Source organism: Protopterus annectens, chromosome 1.part0 (assembly GCF_019279795.1).
Source record: "Protopterus annectens isolate FY-2018-M chromosome 1.part0, PAN1.0, whole genome shotgun sequence".
Taxonomy (NCBI): Eukaryota; Metazoa; Chordata; order Ceratodontiformes; family Protopteridae; genus Protopterus; species Protopterus annectens.
In genome coordinates, this window is record NC_056725.1 from 299,705,764 (window position 1) to 299,727,374 (window position 21,611).

General features: G+C 41.1%; 1 protein-coding gene across 1 annotated transcript in view; it reads left to right on the forward strand.

The window, feature by feature from the left end:
- The window catches only part of SRBD1 (S1 RNA binding domain 1), a 2,028,107-nt gene that overhangs the window by 463,263 nt on the left and 1,543,233 nt on the right, over window positions 1-21,611 (forward strand). The window contains exon 9 of the mRNA XM_044059932.1: window positions 11,312-11,450. Within this exon, the coding sequence (XP_043915867.1) occupies window positions 11,312-11,450 (139 nt within the window). The remainder of the gene's footprint in view (window positions 1-11,311; window positions 11,451-21,611) is intronic.

Here is a 21,611-nt window from a genome sequence, read left to right on the forward strand (position 1 = left end):
AGGCATTGCAATCAGCCTTGCCAAATTGAAGCTGACTCCTGTACAGACTCTGTAATTTATAGGAGCTCATCTGGATACTGCGACTCAAGTGGCGTCATTTCCTCTTAATCACGTTACTTCATTGAAAAATCTGTTTCAGGACATACTACCTCTTGAATCCCCTCCAGTAAAACTATTGTTACAAGTTTTTGGGTCAGTCTCAGCAGCCATTCTTGTAGTTCCTCTGACAAGATTCTTTATGTGAAGCCTTCAGTGGACACTGGTAATTCATTGGTCCATTCTTTATCAACCTCTATCATTTCAAATAAAACTCAGTGCAGCAGCAGCAGTGAAATTTCCAAATGTTATATTTGCTGGTGGATCCAGCCAGATGACCTCTTTCTTGGTGGACCATTCTCTCTTTCTCCTCCCGATAGCTACAGTGACCATGGATGCTTACCAACTGCAGTGGGGGGCATTTCATGGAGAAGATGGTCCAAAGGATGTGTTCCCCTCGGAGACCAAGTCGCACATCAGCATCTTAGAGATGAGAGCAGTCCTAACGTTGCAAGCCTTTTAGGACATTCTCCATCTAGGAACTATTGCAATCCATACAGACAACATGTCAGTAGACTGGTACATCAACAACCAAGGAGGAACCCCTGAGGCCATGAGGGTCTGGGAATGGGCGATCTCTTTATACTGCTTTCTTACTGCAATACACATAGCGGGGAAAACCAGCATGCTAGCAGACAGACTCAGCAGGTCCATTCTGATTCCTCATGAGTGGTCCCTCAATCAGTCAGTAGCGTATTTGATCTTTAGCTGCTGGGGCCAGCCTTGCTGCAACCTACTTGCCTCTCCCCTCAACAACAAGTGCAGCAAGTACTTTGCTTTGATACCCCGTCCGGGGGAGTGATCGAGGGATGCTGTGATTCACAACTGGCCCCCTGGTCTCCTGCATGCTTACCTCCCTCTTCCACTGATCCCGACGTTTCTGCAGAAAATATGCAGGCTGAAGAGCTCAGTTCATTCTCATTGGCCCCTTCTGGCCTCGACAGGTTCCCCTTTCTGTGGTCTCCCTTGAAATATCCTCCATGGATACTAGAGTCCACTCAGGATCTCTTATCTCACCCATCAGAAATGCAACATCCCAATCTCCACGCCCTAAAACTGACATCATGATTTCTTCACTTCCAGTCATACTAAGACTGTCCAGGCTAATTTCCCCACTTCATGACATTATCTTGGCCACCCAGAAGGCCTCCACCAAGAAAGTCTAAAGCAAATGGAAAAGATTCTCCATATGGGCTTTCAATCAGAATATCAGCCGCTTTTCAGCACCAACTTCGACCATTATTATTTTATCCCACTACTGTTATTAAGGAAGGTGATTGTTTCTTGCACTTGCAGAGTAACTACCTGGATGTCCTTCAAGAATGCAACTGCAGTCCTGACATATGGCTTATCCTGCCTCAGGCAGCCCTTCGGTCGGCCGGATTTCAAAGTCTGGGTCCGGCGTCGGCTGATGTCACCTCCTCCCTGACGTCAGAGCGGCTGGGGTATAAAGGCATCAGCCAACGCCATCTTCTCCAGTCTTTCTTGCTGCGCAGTGCCCGAAGCAGAAGCAGTTCGCAAGTGCAGGTCGGTCAGCTCCTGTGTTTTCAGTTACCGAAGTCATCTAAAAAGCTAAGTACCCCGTTGGGGAACATTTTTTCTTGCCTCAGCCGATGTCAGAATAAATTGAGAAAGTTAATAATTGTTTGTCTTGTGGTAAACAAATACCTCATAAGGACTTCCATTCTTACTGCCTCCCTTGCCTGGGCCCAGACCACGACATCTCGGCCTGTGCTGCCTGTGCTTGCTTTAATAAGCGCACTCTCAGGCGCCGGGCAGAATTTGCCGAAAACTTTTTTGGCGAATCCTACGCTTACATCATGCCGTCGGAACAACCGACAGCACAAGCTACCAAAAAACGTAAGGACCGGGACCGACACCCTCGGTCCGCGTCTTCCACCGATACTACTCCTAAGCCCACCGCGAGTGCTTCGGTCCCTTCGGAAGCGATTATTCAACCGCTCCAGGCCGACGACACCGCATTAACACGCTCTTCGGTCTCGGAGACTACACCGGTGCGGGTTGTTGATTTTCCTCCAGAAACCAAAGTTCTCTATCTACCCGACACCATTCCTGTTGACAAGGTTACCCCTGCACGTGGGGCAGCTAGGCCTCCTGTATCCATGTCCATCAAGGCCTTTGCACGTGCTAAGGCCGCCAGCCAGGCCAAGGCCCATCCTAAGCCTACCTCACAGGCCCCTTCTTCTGATAGACAGATCATGTCTCTTGCTGCAGATCTAATCTCTCTTATCAGGGGGTCTTAGCCCCATCCAGACAGAGGTTCTCAGCCACCTGCTGAAAAAAGGCCTAGAACTGAGCAGGCCGACAACCTCTCTTCAGATGAAGCCTCTGGGGTTTCAGAGCATTCAGATACCAAAGAAGAATCCTTCCAAGCCTATGAAGACTCTGAGGCTGAGGAATCAATTCCCTCTGCCTCTCCTCCGGAGGATTTTTCTTTCGGTGAAGTCCTCCACTCCATGAGGGAACATTTTAAGTGGCAGGGTCAGGAATTCTCTGATTCTAGGAAAAGGCTCCGTACCTTCCTCAAGTTACCCCAGCACAGGCCTTTGGCTATCCCTCCCGTTTTGGATGTCCTTGATGATGTATTCTCAGACTCCAGTGCTTCTCCTGATTCTCTCCCTCCTGCTCCTGTCAAGCCAGACAGATATTACAGGGTCCCTGACACTCACAAGCATTTCTTTAAGGCCCAATCTGTGGATCTAGAAACTATTTCACAGGGCCCCAAAGGAGTGGCTTCTTCCTCGGCCAAAAATCCACTACCAGCTGACAGGGAAGCAAGGTCCCTGGAGAGATGGGGTAAAAAAGTTTATACCTCTACCACCCTTGCCATGAGGTCACTTAACTGCCTTTTTCATATGTTTAAATACCAGGATTATTTACTGGATGATTTGCAGAAAAAGCTAGCCTCTCCTGAGCCTATAGATAGAAAGGCATTGCAGGATTTGGTTCATAATTCTCAGCAGGTTAGCAACCATTTTCTTCAGTGTGGTTATGATGCATTGGAGGCTTCATGTAGGGCAGCTATGACAGGGGCTGTTATCCGTAGACATGCTTGGTTGAAAGAGCAGCCACTGACGGATCATGTTAAAGTAAAGCATCTATACGCACCTCTGGATAAACAGAAGCTTTTTGGTGCTAATGCTCAGGATGTGTTGAAGTCTATTGAGGAGAAGGCAAAATCAGTACAGACAATAAAAGATTTCCTCCAGGTTCAGCCACCCAGATTCAGCAGGAATTGGCCTTCAAAGAATTGGTCCTTTCCAGACTCAGACAAGTTTCAAAGGGGAAAGAACAGGCGTGTACGAGGTAGAGGGCAATACCGAGGCTCCTACAGGGGCCGCCAGTGGCAACCTCAAAATCAAAGAAGTGGCACAGGTACTTCACCTGCACCACAGGGACAATCACAATGACTTACCTATCACTCCGCCTACCAAGGCTCAAAGAGAAGCACCTTTAGGCGGAAAATTATCTCTATTCTCAAGAAACTGGCACATTATAACAAAGGACAATTAGATTCTGGACATAATAGACAGAGGTTACAAGTTCCACATCCATACTTTACCAACAGGACAAGGCATGCCAAACCTGCCACAAAATCAAAGGGCAGAGGCACTCAGAGAAGTCTCAAAGCTGTTACAAATAAAAGCAATAGAGAAGGTTCCTCCTCAGGAACAAGGCAAGGGATTTTACTCAAGACTGTTCCTTGTTCCAAGAAAAGAAAAGTAATGGAGGCCTATTTTGGACTTGTCCGTACTAAACACCTTTCTCATGGTGCCAAAATTCAAGATGCTGACGTTACAGCAACTTCTTCCCATGTTGGGCAAGGGGTCTTGGCTGGTTACTCTGGACCTCAAGGAGGCATACCTGCATGGCCCTATCAGACACAGTTGCAGAAGATACCTCAGATTTCTTGCAGGAACAGAGCATTATCAATTCTCAGCATTGCCGTTTGGCTTATCTACTGCGCCCAGAGTATTCACGAAATGCCTGGCATCAGTAGTGGCACATTGCAGACTCCAGGGGATTCAAATATACCCTTACCTGGACGACTGCCTCATACAAGCAGACAGCAAACAAACCTTGACAAAACACTTGGATTATGTCATTCAGTTGCTACAGGCTTTGGGATACACAGTCAGCATTCAAAAATCAAGACTACTGCCATCCCAAGAGATTATTTTTCTAGGAGCAAAGCTGAACACACAGCTACAAATGGCCTTTCTCACAGAGGAGAAACAAGAGCATTTGACAGACTACTTCAAAAGCCTAGCAAAACTAACCCACCTGACCGCAAGGAAGACCCTGCAGGCCCTGGGGTTCATGGCATCTTGCATTCTTCTAATCCCTCTGGCAAGACTACACATGAGAAAGCTACAATGGTACCTCAAAAGCTTGTGGTCTCAACACAGCCACAACCTAGAACACATAATTCCTCTCATACCATGCCTGCAAAGGGAATTTTTATGGTGGGCTCAAGCAAGTCACTTAAACGAAGGCATGCCTTTCAGCAAAGCTCCAACAAGTCAAACTATTACAACAGACGCCTCAGACCATGGATGGGGGGCGCACATGGACGGCAGATGCATTCAAGGGCAATGGACTCCCATGGAAAGGCATCAGCACATAAATCAAAAAGAGATGTTGGCAGTGATACATGCAATAGAAGCCTTTGGAAAATCTCTTCAGCAAGGCCATCTGCTAATAAGGACAGACAACACCACTGTCATGTGGTACATAAACAAACAAGGGGACACTCATTCCTACCCCCTCTGCAGACTAACAATGACTCTTTGGGAAAAGTCCCTGAAACTGAACATCTACTTGCAAGCCCAGTTTGTTCCGGGCAAGGACAATGTTCTGGCAGACAGGTTGAGCAGAAATTTCTTGGATCCACACGAATGGATGCTGCACCCATGCATTTTTTCACAAATAACAACTGCATGGGGAAGACCAGACATAGACCTCTTTGCATCTCCTCTTAATCATCATCTGAAAAGGTTGTGCACAAGGATTTACCATCCTCTAGCTTGGAAAACGGATGCTCTTTCCTTCAGTTGGAATGCCCTAACAATTTATGCATTCCCTCCCCTACCTTTAATCACCAAGGTGCTACTGAAGATCAAGGCAGAACAACCAAGAGGAATCTTGATAGCTCCAGATTGGCCAAGGCAACACTGGTACCCACTGCTACTGAGCATTACTCACACCAAACCGTGGCCCTTGCCTCAATGGCCTCAGCTCCTGACTCAGCACAACTACAAGACTGTTCATCCGAAGCTGCAAACCTTAAAGCTGACAGCTTGGAGAGTTCCATGACTGGGATCCATGACTCCCTCTCCAAAGAAGTTCAGGAAATTTTGTTGGAGGCACGCAGACCTTCCACCAGAAAAACCTATTCGGCCAAATGGAAGAGATTCACCATCTGGAATGTCAACAAGGGCCAGGATGCATCCCTGATGAGCATACCTCTGATATTAGAATACTTGGCAGAAATGTTTCACAGTTGCCTTTCATACTCTTCCATCAAAATCCACGCTTCAGCTATCTCAGCACATTACAACTGTGATCCACCTGTGTTTTCGCATCCTTTGCTAAGACAGTTTCTAAGGGGTATAAAGAATATCAAACCTCCAAGGAAACAACCAATTCCTGCATGGGACCTCAATTATGTCTTGGAAAAATTAACTCTTCCTCCTTTTGAACCAGCAGCATCTTCAGAAATGCAATTCCTATCTTGGAAAACGGTTTTCCTGTTGGCAGTCACCTCAGCAAGAAGAGTCTCGGAGATACAGGCCCTCATGGTAGTTCCTCCTTTCCTCATCTTTCATCAGGACAGAGTTTCTCTTAGGACCAATCCTTCCTTCATGCCTAAGGTGATATCCAGAGTGTCTCTAAACCAAGCAATTCACCTGCCTACTTTCTTTCCTAACCCTCAAAACAAAGGGGAAAAGCTGTTGCATACTTTAGACATTCACAGGCAACTACGCTACTACTTGGACAGAACAAAGTCTACCAGGAAGTCTGACCAACTGTTCGTAGCCTATGCTGCTGGGGCACAAGGGAAAGGCAGTCACCAAGCAAACTATCTCAAAATGGATTGGACACTGCATCAGATTCTGTTATTCTTTCCATGGAAAAAGTGTGCCAGTCAATTTATTTATTTATTTGCAGTTGGTTTACCAGGATAGTCCATTGGGCCAAAAAGAACCCGTTTTCAATGGAGTCCTGGGGAGAAAAGCTCCAAGAAACAAAACAAACTAGGTACAAACAATAGAATGATAATAAAAATAATACAATTGTAAAAGATACAAACATTTGAGTTAAAAATTCAGGAAACATTCAAGCAATACAGTCTAGTGAAAAGTGAAGTTACTTTACACATACAGAGTAGTTATTTTGTAAGGAACATAATCTTTATAAGGTACAGTCAGGTAACATGAGTGTGAAAGAAGATGTAAATACCATATTTTTATGAGGGGTGGGAGCAAGAGCATTCCCATTGGGACCTTAGATACATAAGAAGAGAATTTTTGAATTTGAGATATTAGACCACACTCCACCAGAGCTATGGCCACATCCACAGCCTTTCTAAGAGGAGTGGCTACAAAAGATATTTTAGAGGCTGCTACACGGAGCTCCGTGCATACATTTACCAAACACTACAACCTGCCATTATACTCCAGATCCCGTGCAGGCTTTGCTTCGACAGTCCTGCAGGGCCTTCTAGCTACACCATCTCTTGCTTAGTCCTACCACCCCCAGCTTGGCTATGGTAATCAACCCATATGTCAGGACTGCAGTTGCATTCTTGAAGGACATAGTACAGTTTTGTACCTACCATAAATGTAGATGTCCGATAGATATGCAACTGCAGTCAGGTTTTCCCTCCCTCCTACCCCTCTGTTTTTTCCCTTGGGTCCATTTCCTCCCTTTTTCCTATAAGCTGGGGATATCTGTTATGGTGTATCTGTTTATTACTATTATGCATTTCTGGATTTTTTGTTTATCCATTCACAAAATTTAGCCTTCCTTGGAGGGCACCTGGCATCTGGGGCAAGAAACACTGAAGAAGATGGCGTCGGCTGATGCCTTTATACCCCAGCCGCTCTGACGTCGGGGAGGAGGCGACATCAGCCGACGCCGGACCCAGACTTTGGAATCCGGCCGACTGAAGGGCTGCCTGAGGCAGGACAAACCCATATGTCAGGACTGCAGTTCCATATCTATCGGACATCTACATTTATGGTAGGTACAAAACTGTACTTTTTGCATTAGCCCGTATCCTGGGCTGAAGGCTAGCAGCCTGTAGGTGGAGACATTTAATCAGGAGTGTGTTTTGACTGAAATCTACAAGGTACAGTGCAATTAACTTATAGAGGGATTTTTGTGAAACATTCTAGTGAAACAGTGTGTTCCGAGTGACATCTTTGAGCTACAATATAATTAACATTTGAAGGGATATTGGCAAGCAGTGCAGTGAAAACAAAAAGTATAGTAAGAAATGAAGTCTGAAATTGTGCAAAGTGAATAGTTTCTTAAATAGGTGATTTCCCAGTAGTCTTAGTCCTTCAATGCATTAAATATAGTAGTGCAAAATTTTGTTTTTTAGGGGTACCAGTGCCTTTTTGAAGCTAAAAATGAATGTTTTCACATCTGAGAGGGGAATATTGATAAGATAACAGTATGTGTAAGCGAGAATGCAGGCACTAGCATGCACATTAGTCTTAACTTTAGAATAAGTAATACTTCTGGGTATGACAGTCATTTTGGGATAACTGCTGCTATTTGGAGGATTAGAGTTTATTTTTTTGAATGTGTATGCCAGTTTGTGTGCTTGCTGTGAATTAAAAGGGGATTTTTTTTGATATTTTTTATTTCTTCACTTTTTTATTGAAATAAAAAGTCTGAGAAACTGTAACATGGGAATCACAGAAGTGAGAAGTAAATACATACAAGATCAGCCTGCCAGTCATTAGTGAGTGCTTGTAAGCTGCAAAATGGAAGAGAGCACTGTCCAAGGCCAAGAGTACAGCTTCTATGGGACCTGAGATTATCCCTGGCTGTGTTCTACATGAACTACAGAGTGAACTGGCACCTCACCTATGTGCCCTGTTCAATTGCAGCCTCACCTCAGACTTTGTTCCTACTGAGTGGCACACTGTTACAGTCATCCCTCTAGCAAAGGAGGAGTGACTACAGACCCTGGGAACTATTGCTCCATTAGCCCGAAGAGTGTGAATGCAAAGCTATGGAACGCATCATCATGGACCTAATAAACAAGGATATAGGCAATCTCCAAACTCTGGATCCCACACAGTTTTATTTTGTGAAGGGTAGATCATGCCTGCTGAACTTGTTTGTCTTCCTTGAGTCAGTCACCAAAGCTGTGGATGAAGGCAGGGTGGTTCATACAGCCTACCTTGATCTGGCAAAGGCCTTTGATACCATTCCCTACTCAGGAATCAAAGAAAAACTCACTAAGCTAGGCATCAACCCCTATATCACTAGGCGGGTTGCAAACTGGCTCACTGATAGAACCCACAGTGTGAAAGTAGCCGACTCCAAGTCAAACTGCTGACCAGTCACGAGTGTAGTCTCACAGGGTTTGGACCTCGGTCCTCTCCTGTTTGGTATCTACTTCTCTGAAGTCCAGGCCAACGCGAAGGGACTCTGTCTGACAAAGTTTGCAGACGATTGCAAATTGGGAGCTATTATTAACTCCCCGAGTGATGTTGACATCCTACAGAAAGACCTCACTGAGACCAACGACTGGTGTCAAAACCATGGTCTTAAGCTCAGTGCCAAAAAATGTGTCATCATTCTCCTTGGGGAAAAACCCATTTCCCATGAATTACCACATCGATGGTAGTCTACTGAACACAGAAGGCCTTATAAGAGATCTGGGAACACAGGTTGACAGCAACCTCCCTTTTGACCATCACATTTCCACTGTGGTCAGAAAGTCTTTCTATGTGGCATATCTGATTACTAAGGGTTTTGCATCCAGGAATAAAGAGGTCATTGTCTCCCTCTACTTTTCCTTCATTAGGCCAATCATAGAGTACAGTGTCTCATTTTGCATGCACCTCACTAGATACCTGCAACAATTGGAGAGGCTGCAAAAGTACCTCACAAAGAGGATGGCCTTAACGTGTCCTATATGGACAGACTCAAAAAACTCTCAACTATTCTTGGTCTCATATCGCCTACTTAGAGGCAATCTCTTTTTGACTTACTAAGCCATGTCTGACCCAGTTCTGTTAGAAATGCTACATCTAAAGAAATTCCAATCCCTCCGCACCACACGCTCCAGAGACCTCAACCTCATTACCACAATCAGCAGAACATGCCGGAGGGACAGGTTCATAACCCAGAGACTGCCCATGCTGTGGAATAGACTTCCCCTACATGTTAAGCAGAGCACCTCACTGGCCCTCTTCTAGAGAAATCTTGATGAATGGATGGGAAATTAAAAAATTCACCCCGGGGATCACTGCAGTGGCTCTACTCGACAGACACACTGGAAAGTAAAGTCGGATGGCACGATGCCAGGGTAATCCTGTGGGCTAGGTTTGTAAAGGCTCCAGGGCGATTAGCCTAGTACACACCTGTGAACCTATGAAAACGTATATTCAAGAGAACTATTGTGTTAAATGTGGTGGTGGTAGATTTTTTATCAGACTGTCTGCTTTGTTAGTATTAACATGGCATGTAAATAGCTTTATAAATATAGACAAAAAGCAGAAGAAAAAAAAGAAGTGTGTCTAACTAGTAATGTTACAGGGGAAGCAGAGTAACTAGCCAATAAAAATGAGCATGCAGATTTGGCTATGAAAGGAAACATTCATCAGAGTATCAGGCACAAATGAAAAGGATTGCAGTAGTGATTGAGAGAGGGGGCCCCAGTGGTGACTGAAGAAAAAAAAAAGGACAATAATGGTAGATTTGTTGTTGTAAAGGGTTGTTTGGAGAGGAAAGAGGATCATTCTGGCATGTGTTTACATTTTGTCTAAAGCTTTCATAATGAACTTTAGGAGAATTTTGGGGAAAAAATTAACTTTTTGCAGGTAATACTTTTTATTGGTAAGGAGTCAAATCTGATTTGCTGTTTTGAGTTTGGCCCCTAATACTGTCAAGTTGCACAGGATAAGAAACTATCAGTAGCTTCAGATAAACTGACATTTTAATTGAAAGCAATTTGTTCATTCTTTTCCACACAACGTTATTACACAGGTAGAGGTAGTTGAGTTGGAATATAATTGTTAATTCAACTTTTTGTTTTTGCAGATATTCATTTAGTTGCAATAGTTACTCATTCAGAAAGTCAGAGACAAATTCATGAAACATAACCTCTTATTATATTCAAAGCTGATAATAGCCTTATTTTGTCTGCTGCAGTTCAGCATTGTTAAGGTTTTGTTAAAAAATGTCTAAAATGCTGTCACTGAAATTTGAAAATAGAAACTTTGAAAAAGGAATATGGTGTCAAGAGTTCTCTCTCCTCCTACCATATGCTTAGGTTCATAGGTTAGTACTAGGCTAACTGCCCTTTTGGGCCATTTGAAGCCTAGCCAGTTACCCCATGTGAGAATCAAACCCTGCACCTTGTGTCTTTAAGGTAAACACTGTAATCATTATGTCATCCTCCCACCCCTTTATAATCGCATCATGTCCTAGCTTTTTTAATTCCTTTAAAGTAGTGTAAAAGAGTAATGCACTGATCCAAGCTGAGCGTATTCAGACATAACTCATTTTAAGATGCATCACAATTTTAATTACTAAGAATATTATTACTATTGCCACGTTTCACATTTTTGCACTGATCCAGTTTGAAATTATTCAGACATAGTCCAGGGTTAAGATGCAACACATTTTCAAGAACAGGCATTATTAATATTGCAACGTTTCACATTTTGCACATGCACACTTTTGGGTAGTTATAAGAGGCTTTGCCTTTTCAGAGAGATTTATAAACCATTCATATTTTTTTAGAGAAAAGATGATGATATGTCTAGTAAGTAAATCATGTCAAAATTTTACGTGATCTAACAGTGCCTCGCTGAGCACTGGAGTGTAAGTGTATGAAGAGTCTAATGAGAAAGGAAACTATATAAAATATATATATAAAATTACTGTTTAATTTGTGTAGGCTGCTTGCTTTTACTTGAAGCTAAAAGGTGTTTTTTATATGCAGTTGTACATTCAACCGTATCATGATAGAATCATCCTTGAGCAAGGTGGCAACATCAAAGGAAGGTGCAGAAAAAGATGTGGAGAAATTCAAGCTTTATCACAATTTCAACTGTAGCATTCGGAATATTCAGCCTCATCAGGTTATTGCAGTTTTTAGCAAATTTTTTTCTGAATAATATGGTTAAGATTTTTTCCTTTGTTTAGTACATAATTTCATACATGTGGTATAACTTTATCTTTCTGTTTTGTATTCAGTTTATCTACTTTTTGACTGTTACCTGCATTCTCTACTAGCAAGGTATATAACTTTTTTTAAATGTTTTTTTTTTTTTTTTGCTCCAGTCCCCTGATCAGCCCTGGATGTGGTTATGACCATGCACTGGTGACAAGGGGGACGTGATGGTGTGGTAATCCACAGCATGTTCAGGGTTTTCTTGCTGTTTGTTCATACCCGCATAGATGTTCACTCCAGTGAAATCTTATGCACTCTCTTTGGTGCCTTGCACAGCCATGCACTCATCTCCATACCACATGATGCAGACTGCATACACAGTTTTCCATTGGCTGTTGCCATTTCAGCACTCTAGACTGCCTCCTTCCAGATTAGATAGGATGGGGTGATCGTAGGTCATCCATTTGTTTCTTCTGTACCTCTCTGATTCCTCTATCACCCATGCTACTAGCCAGTACTTGCTCATCCAGGTTGTATTCAGGGCCTTATCCATTTGTCTGTCAGAGCAATCTGGTATTTTGTAGCATGGAGTTGTGGTTGTATGATAAATATGGATTTGAAACTCGTGAAGGATATTTTTTAGTCTGTTTCCTTCAAAGCATGTATTATAATCACATAGACATAAGCAGAAGAGACTACCAGTCATTTAAACTGTATGTTTTTATTATGGCTTGTAACATATCAGTTAAGACTTGCAGTTCTGACAGTGGGAGGAAACTTGACTTGCCTCAGAGTGCATCAGCTAAAATAATGGAGGTCTCCAATTTAAATAGCTCTCTTGTTGTACCTTAAAAAAAAACATGAAAAAATGTAAGCATAATGGCAGTAAAACAAAGGGTATTCTAGCCCACATTTAGCAGTGGACCTGATGGGATAAGCATCTTACCCGAAGAAATAGACATCCAGCAAAGTGAAGTTTCTGTATTATATGATGTAAAAATGTTTAAGTTAATGCATGTGTTGAGTACTTGCTATCGACTGATTTAAATAATTTTCAGACACATATAGAATTCCAAAAATTGAAGTCTGTCATCCTGGAGAATGAGAAAGAAAGAATTTTTTTTTTGAAAACGCTATTCCAGATATGGGCACACATCTGCAAGAGTCTGAAATCAAAGTACATTTCTGTTTGTCTCCTCACATGTATGCTAAAAAAAGGCTTCATAAACAAGAAAGTAGTAATCAAGAGCATTAACTTTCCTATTTCCAGTATTCAGGAAGACAGGGTAATATGGATTTACTACCTGCATGCTGTCCTTCTTAAATTGGATTTCTCTCTGCCAGTTTTTAGAAATGGGTCTTGCACATCCTACCGGTTTAGAGTAAGACTAAATTAAACTCCCCATTTCATAGTCACTAAATTCACTTTATCTCAGGAAAAAGAAACCATATCCTAAAATCTGCCTGACTATGTTTTAGGCTACTGTGTAAAGGCATGTTACATACACTGGGATGATGACTTTAGTCTTGCACAGACAAAGTATTTATGGCCCCTTGTCATCATTTTGTAGAACAGAGAAAATAATCAGTCAACTCTGTATCCTACCCAGACTTTTATTTTGCTCCTAAAACCTTGTGTTTCATCCTACCTGGAGCTAGCCATCAACCTCTTAAGAATGGACAGCATAATAAGGGTTCAGAGTCAGATGAAATGGAGTACTGCAGTTGGCAAATGTTAAGCCTGCCAGTGACCATTCCGTATGTACACCTGCATGCCAAGAGACCGAGAAGCCGAGCAGTCCTTAAATTACTGCTATGCTAGGTTCCAACTTCCCACTGAGCTTAAATATATCTTTGGATTTTCTTTCTTCATCTTCCGTTGATTTAGATCTCCCACAGTTTTAGGTCACCCTGCAGTTAACTACCTTTTGTCTGTGTCAGTTTAACGTATGTTGTAGAATAAATAGATGCAAAAAAAATGCCCCTTCCTTTTTTGTCATATAAATACTGTGGGTAGGTTGTGAGTACAAGAGAAAAAAGATGAATTGCAGGATAATGCCTTGTGGTTGACCCTCTTTCAAAGAGCTATATATTAATGAGGTTTTCTTGAGATTACATGTAGGAGATACTGACTTTTTATTTGACTGCCACTTTTAAAATGGTGGTCTGGAATTTTTATTACTAACACGGTTGGTAGCACTCATGTTGCATTTCTCCATCCTGTTTTATTTGCATTAGTTCACCTTCAAGTGGATTAGGATATCTCACTCAAAGCCCAAATTAGGGCAAGTTGAAGGTGGTGGCTGCCAAGTGTGAAAACTGTCAGTGGCTGTGATCTACAGGTGCAGATGGTGCAGGACTTACAGCACTGGCTTTCATATATGCATGCCAATGCTGCATCTGTGGTCACAGCTAATGTACTGAAGCGTTCAGCTCATCAGAGATATTAGAGAACAGATTATTTAAGCCATTTGGATCTAACGGAGAAAGATGAGCACATTTAGCAAGTCTTTGAGGTGTGCCAGACAACATGACTGTAGATTTGCATATTGTTAAATGTTTTTTTGATTGCTGATATGAATTTTCTTAAAGATATATAGTTAATATTGTAGTTTGCTTTATTATAGTGTGGTGGATTGGTCAAGCTGGTGGTGTACTTCCAGTGTTTTTTCCCTTACTTTCACCGTAGTGCAACTTGTATAGAAATATATATAAGTTAGAGGTGATGGGGGGGGATACATGGGGGCCGCCTTATTTGCAAAAACGTTTGTTGTTTCACTTAATTTTGCTGGTGTAGATGAAATTAGTTTAGATAAGTTGAATTTTAGATGAAATAACACATATATGTTGGTGTGTTAGGGTACAAGAAGAATAGTTTGAATTAAATGTGAAAAAAATGTAATATAGTTAATTCTGGTAAATAAAACATTTTCACAGACCATTTTGGTGATTCACCCTTCCAGTTAGACACTGTCATAATGGATCTAAGGATTTGTGTTGATAATTTATCATCGTTTGACCATCTTGTTTCTTCAGTAGTTCTAAAAGTCTTCTTAGTTCCCCCTTTACTCTTATCATATCTGTTATTGAATATAATGTCCCTTTTGGCATGTATTCATTTAAACATATCCCTCCACTTGAGATTCCTAATTAAAAAAAATAAGTAGACTGAAAAACCTTAATTTTCAGGACAGTCAGTCAGCCATTTCTCTGTACTTAGTTTCTTATTGACTCCTCCTTTGGAATCTGTGTCTATCTAGCCTTTTGAGCCATGAAGGATACATCCCTTTTTGACCTCTTGTTTCTTCTCAGAACAAATGGATGTTCATCAGTAGATCACTTTTGCAGCAGTCTAAGCTGTACAGGGCATTCCCCACTAAATTCTCTTAAGCAAACTTCTTGCATTAGTATATTACACTCTTAGTGCACTGTTCTGTCCTCCCTGGTGGTTACCAACCTTAAAATCTGAGTGAAGTCCAAAAAGAAAAGTTTTACTATATTAGCTTATTTCCCACTGAACAGTTTTCCACCTAAAAAATTGGATGAAACTGTCATCTGTAAACAACTTTTTATTATTCTGAAAATCTTCCCATGTACCAGTAGTCTAAATCATTTGTATACAAAAGTTGCATAAAAATTTATTGAACAGTAATGCTTTAGTAAACTGATAATGTGATAAAGCCAGTGATGGAAGAATCTCAGAAAAATATACATTAACTTTGTTTATAGAACGAACTTCAGAAATACTCTTAACCATCTTATACATGTGTGATAAGGAGGTCTTTGTCAAGTCATTAACACCAGCATGCACTATAATTGAACTGCAAGTACACTTCTTATCTCCAGGGCTGGTGTTAGAATTTTGGGGCCACCACCAAATGTCATGTTGGGAGGGGTCCCCTAAAACACTTCTAGTTCAAGTATTACCCTGTCACTGCCATCCCTCCTAAGCAGCATTTTAGTCCATGCTGCCAGGAGTAGTTTGCACAGACTGAAGTGTAGCTGTAGTGCTCTTACATTAACACAAGCCTGTGTTACCACTCCCATCTAACAGAGTGACATTCACAGTTTACAGGCATTAGTTGCAGCAATGATACATTATGACAACTCTGTGTACAGGAATGGAATTCAGTGAAATGGTTGCATAAGCATTGTACCTACTGTTCCCTTCCCCTCTCTCTCCCATATCTCCTTCCACACAGACATGCGAAACATACACACACACACACCCTGCATTGTTCCCCTCTGTTTTTCTCTCATCCCGAGGTTCCCCATGCCATGCACATTACATTTTTGTTTCTTTTCTCACATTTGCCTTGCTCTTCATCTCTTTCAAGAAGAAATGGCTTTCTATATACTTTGAAGTGCATTTTAAAGTTTTTTTCTTTTTACACAGCCTTTTTATTCAGAGATCACTTGAACAGAAATTATACTTAAGGGAAGAAACTCATTGTTGCTGTTCAACTTCAGTTGGTCGTTTCAATGCAGCCTTCCTGACAAAGACAAACATGGTAATATCCGTTTATGAAATAACTAATTTAAGCTGGGGACCCCAGAAGATATAGGGTTATATATGTCTGAGATGCATTTTCCCAACCTTTTAATCCAAGGGTTAACCTGAACTAAAAACATCAGGATTTCAAGGAAGACATAAGTTGTGCCCAATGCTTAATATTTAAAGCTAACAAAATAGTAGCTGACAATAAACTTGTAAGCTGACTGTTGAGGATGCACAAATCTTATCTGGAAGTACTGCCTGCCTCCCTAGCACCCCAACAAATTCAGTCACTGCCTGTGCATCCATCTAGTATTAGATTGGGATGAAAACAAAAGTTTAGATGGCCACATTCATGTATTTTAAGTGACTGTTTATATACATAGCATTCTTCCTCACTCCTAACCCCTACCACCCAAAGGCAGGCACCTGTATATGTACCTGACATGTGGTTGTGAGGAAAATGAAAAAAGTAATAACATATTCCACTTTGTTTGTTCATAAACAGTACACTGCCCATACACAAGCTATAGTAACCTCCTTTGTACACCTCCGAAGTCTGTGAGAAAAGTAAAAGGAACAATGACGACACTGTCCGCAGTCCCATCACAAACTGTAATGACCTCCTGTACACAACTCTGAGGTTTGATTCTGATGAAAATTTAAGAACTAATGACATCACCCCCAGCCCTCCAGGCATACAACCTGCAGTAACCTTTGGTAAGCACCTCTTAGCAGGACTGGTTTTAGAATGGATGTGACTGAGGACAGAGGTCACCACTGAGTTCATGTCAAAATCCATTTTTATAGTATGGTGTGTGTTTGTGACTCCTAGAAGCTTTAAATGTTGGAATGTTCTATGATGCGTTTTATGCCTTTCTGTTGAAATGTAATTACTTGTTAACTGCATTTTTTTACTACTATGCAGAAGAGTTAATTATGTCCCTGGCATTATTGTATGTTTGTGCATATAAAGAAATCTGAAATATTTTTTACACTCTCTCTGTCTCTCTCTCTCTCTCATATACACACACACACACACACACACACACACACACACACACACTGCACATTCACCTTCATGTGGAAACTGGAGAAATTCCATTTAAACTGCTGCATATTTTAGATGTGGTGAAGTTAACCAGAGCACGTGGATAAATGCTCACAGAGACAGGGAGGTATGCAGATTCCACGTATTAAAAATGTAGCCAAGAACTAAAGTACTGTGAAATGACAGTGATGCTCACTGCACCACAGTGGTAATGAACAGTTGTTTTGCACACATCCTCTGTGTCGTAGCACCCAAGATAGACACCTAGTAATGGCAATGCTGATGGTATTTGTGCTAGAAGGTCAATTAAATTATAGTCCAGTTGTTACTCTTAGACTGCAGCATGTGACATACACACAAATTTTACACTGACTTCAGCAAATAGCAATACATTGTGTAACACTGTTACTGCCACACTAGATCACTGACTGTTTAGCAGTCGTCAAACAACAGCAGGGGTAAGTCACTTTTATTTACCTCACTGAGGAGTAATTTATGCCTGTCATTGTCCCTGATTTCACAGAACATCCCTGATTTTCCCTAATAATTTTGCTGTGTCCTTTGAAAAAAGGTAAATTATCCACGATTACAGACGGCCAATAAATCCAGACATCAGTTTCTTACTTCATATTGTCCAACAAAAGTGCATATTGATGCAAAATGTCTTATTCTATTACATTTTAAAGTTAACTGGAGTAATGTTATTTTAAAAATGTTATTAATGTTGGGCTTTTATTTTGTTGTTATGTTTGGCTTTGTCCAGAATTCTTGTACAAAGAAGTTGAGAGTTATAGTATCTGGTGTTCTGCCAATATTTATAAAACTTCCTGAAAGAGAAATCCATCCCTGAAGATTGGAAGCATCAGCTCTTGTTAAAATCTGAGGTGAGCACTGAGATTGATCACTCTGGAGTGCTGATCTCTAGTGCTTACCTTGATAATGTTCATTTGTTGATTACCAACTATATCTTAACAGGGTCAAAATCCAGTTTTAGATAAAGACCATAATAAGAAAATGAATAATCTTTTTTTCTCCTTGTTTTTCCCTAACTTGCAGCAGCTTGTGTGTGGCCCCAACACAGTCCACGATGACTAAGTGGGGTCCCCGCAGCCATGCATATTGCAGGTAAGTAAAGCCTGCTGCGATGATTCACTAAGTCAAAGGCACTATTCAGTGATAAAACAATCTTATGAAATTGTGAAGCCTGTTACTTGACAAAATATAGTTAAAACCACCGATGTCTTTGAATTTTGAAGGCTATATAAATAAAAGTACCTGTCTGGATTATTATGTACACAAAACTGCTGTACTAGCTTTTGTTGGTTTGACAAATGTATAAAATATCAAAATAAGAACCTGTGGTTGAGCCCCCCCCCCCCCCCCCCAGTGACCACAGGGTTTGCTGGTACCTAAAGCTGGCTATGAGTATCTCCAAATGAGTATAAATATCTTGCAGCTTACTTTTCCCTAAACTATAAGCTGCAACCTTTTCTCTGTCAATACTACAGAGAGGGTCTGATGGTTTTCCTAATTATGGGATCCCCCATAACTAGTACAGCTGCTGTTTGAGTTAAATTTGTGCTGTTATTCACCAACATAACTCTGACTTTTCCTCCCACAGCTGTTCTCTTAGTATGTTTATTCAGAACAGATTCAAACTGACAGATCCTGTGAGGATCACTATCCTTCTCGTATTTTTCCTTTGCTGTTAGACTACCTTGTACCATAGTTCCATCATCAAATACTTTAATTTGAGTTGAATTATCCAGGAAATCACAAGCGTCTACTGAAACTGAGAGCTCTTTTCTTTAACTTCACAGCCAAATCCTTTGACTCTGTACACTTTATGCATCTATTAGAATCCTGATCCACAAAATTCTGTTCTGTCATGCTGTACATATGACAGAAAAAGCACCGTAAAAGTGCTTTGTCGTCTAACAAAGTATTCAACCACAAGTTTGCTACCCTATCTATTAGTGGTAGTAAAAAATGAAGCTTACATGTTAATGATTCAAATTCTTCACAACTCCCCTCTACTCCTGTGCCGATCACTCACATTGTACTTTGACTCGACATGCCATGACATCTTCATGTCAAGCGTGGCCACTCAGCTCACAGCTTCTTGCCAAGCTATTGAATAAATAGTACACAAAACCAAATCATCAAACAGGAAATGAGAGAAAGGAGATGCCAACACCATGCGGGCAGTACTTTGTGTTTGCAGTCTCCTTTCTATCATTTCTTGTTTATTGAATAAATAGCTTAGCTGAACCATTACCACCATAAGCAATCCTGTATATACACTCCCTTAAAGAAATAAAGCTTTGCAAAAATAAAGAAATGTAGCAAAGTCTTTTTTTTTAATTTAATTAGAAGTAACAGCACACTTGGCTAACACCTGCTTGCTGAGCTATTGAGTAAATAGCTTAACTGGACCACTGCCACCAATTTGGAATCCTGTACACAAAAGCACTTAAAGAAATAAAGCTTTAAAAATAAAGAAATGTCACAAAGTCTTTTTAGAAAAAGTAGATGTAACAACACACTTGACTTCCACTTCTGTTAAACTTCTGTCTTAGAAGACTGCTTTTGTGGTGGTACTAGCCTCTTCTAGAAGAGTTTCAGAGTTACTGGCAATAGTGTAGAGATCAGTTTCTAAACGTTCACAAGGACACCCTGAATTCTAGCCCTTCCTTTGTGCATAATGTTGTGACACAGTTTTCCCTGATGAGACTGTTCACCTCCCTCTATTTTTGCATCATCCCAAAATACAGGGAGGAAGAATCTTGCACCCAATAGATGTGCACAGGCAAGTGAGATTTTACTTGGACAGGCCAAAACACTTAAGGAAATCTGATCATTTCTTAATTTCTTTTGTGAAGGACAGAGATGGTAACCCCTTTGAGCAGACAGATCCTATCAAAATGGATTGTGGATTGCATCAGCTGTTACCTTTTCCATGGTAAGACAAGCCCAGGCAGTGTCAGCACCCATTCCACAAGGGCCTCTGCAGCTATCACAGCCTTCCTGAGAAGGGTGAGAACTCAGTCTGTCCTTGAAGCAGCTACTCGGTCTTCTGTACACACATTTTTCAAATGTTAGCACCCTTTGTATACCCCCTACCAGACACCTCCCCTTCTTAGGGTTTAGCAGCAGCCTGGAGAAACAATTTTGGGTGTTCTCTAGTTTGGGACTAGCTCCTCCAGGGTTGGTTGTGCTCTGCACCCCTGTGCTGGTATCCTTTTGCCAGGGTAAAAAAGATCAAAAGATGGTACTCCTTTATTTCACTAACATCCTGATGACTAAATGAGAGGGACTCTGCCTAGCCAAGAAAGTGTAAAGTAAAATGAAGAGCTCTAGAAGTTGGACAAGCAGTTAAACTTCTGCAGGTAGGGATCCCAGATGTTAGCACTATAACAATGGATATACTTGAACATTTATGATTATGGTAAGTTCTTAACATAGTCTTATGTTGTGCTTTCATCCATTGATTTGTTTTGGCGTTTGCCTATGGTGATAAGGAGTTAAAGTAAAACTCAGAATTTCCAGTAGACTAACTTCCTTCAAGTTTCCTAAAGCTCTCAACATATGCTGTTACTTACCTAGAAACAATAATGATTAGTGTTTGTCTTAAGAATGGCTTTGTTCTCTGTACCTGAAGTGTACTTAATGCACCTGTACAAAAAGGTGGTGTATCACTGTACTAAGCACCTGTAGCTATATTGCCTAATTGTTCCTTTTATTGAATAAGAAAAATAAATATATATATATATATATATATATATATATATATATATATATCTATATATATGGATTCACTTCAGAAGGTCGAAATACTGAAATCTCGAATTTCAGTATCTCGAGCCCAAGAAGTGGAATCCACAAAGCAACGAAAACTAAAAACTGCGAAATTCAAAACCTTGAATACCGGAAGTTTTGAATTTCACAGTTTTAGTACACACACACACACACACACACACACACACACACACACCATCCACCACACAAACGCATACAATCACTCTACTATGCTCCACACCCCCCCCACTTAAATATTCTCACTCCAAAGTTGCACTACATACAAACATGCACAAAACACCACCACACAAGCTACTTTCTCTTCGCGCACACACATCACAGCAACAAAACACACTGACACACACCACAGCCCCTACCCAAACCCCTTAACACACGCACACACACATACACTTACCTGAATACATAACCATAGCGGAACTTTAGAAGCACGAAATTCAAAACCTCCGATATTCGAGGTTTTGAATTTCTATCGGAGGTTTTGAATTCCGCGCTTCTAAACTTTCGCTATTATGTGGATATATACGCACACTTATAACTCCTAAACAGTTATAAATTAATTTCTGGGACATAACATGGCTTCATAACGGCAGCTAGGACAGACACAGTTATGTTGGATGACACTGACTTCATGCATTCCCAGATAGTAGTAAAGTTATCGGGGCACACTTTTTAAACCTTTCAGAAGCATTTGGTATAATCAATCACAACACACTCCTAATTACTGTTTTTGGCAGTAGTCTTGTCACTTAGTGCCACAGGTTAAT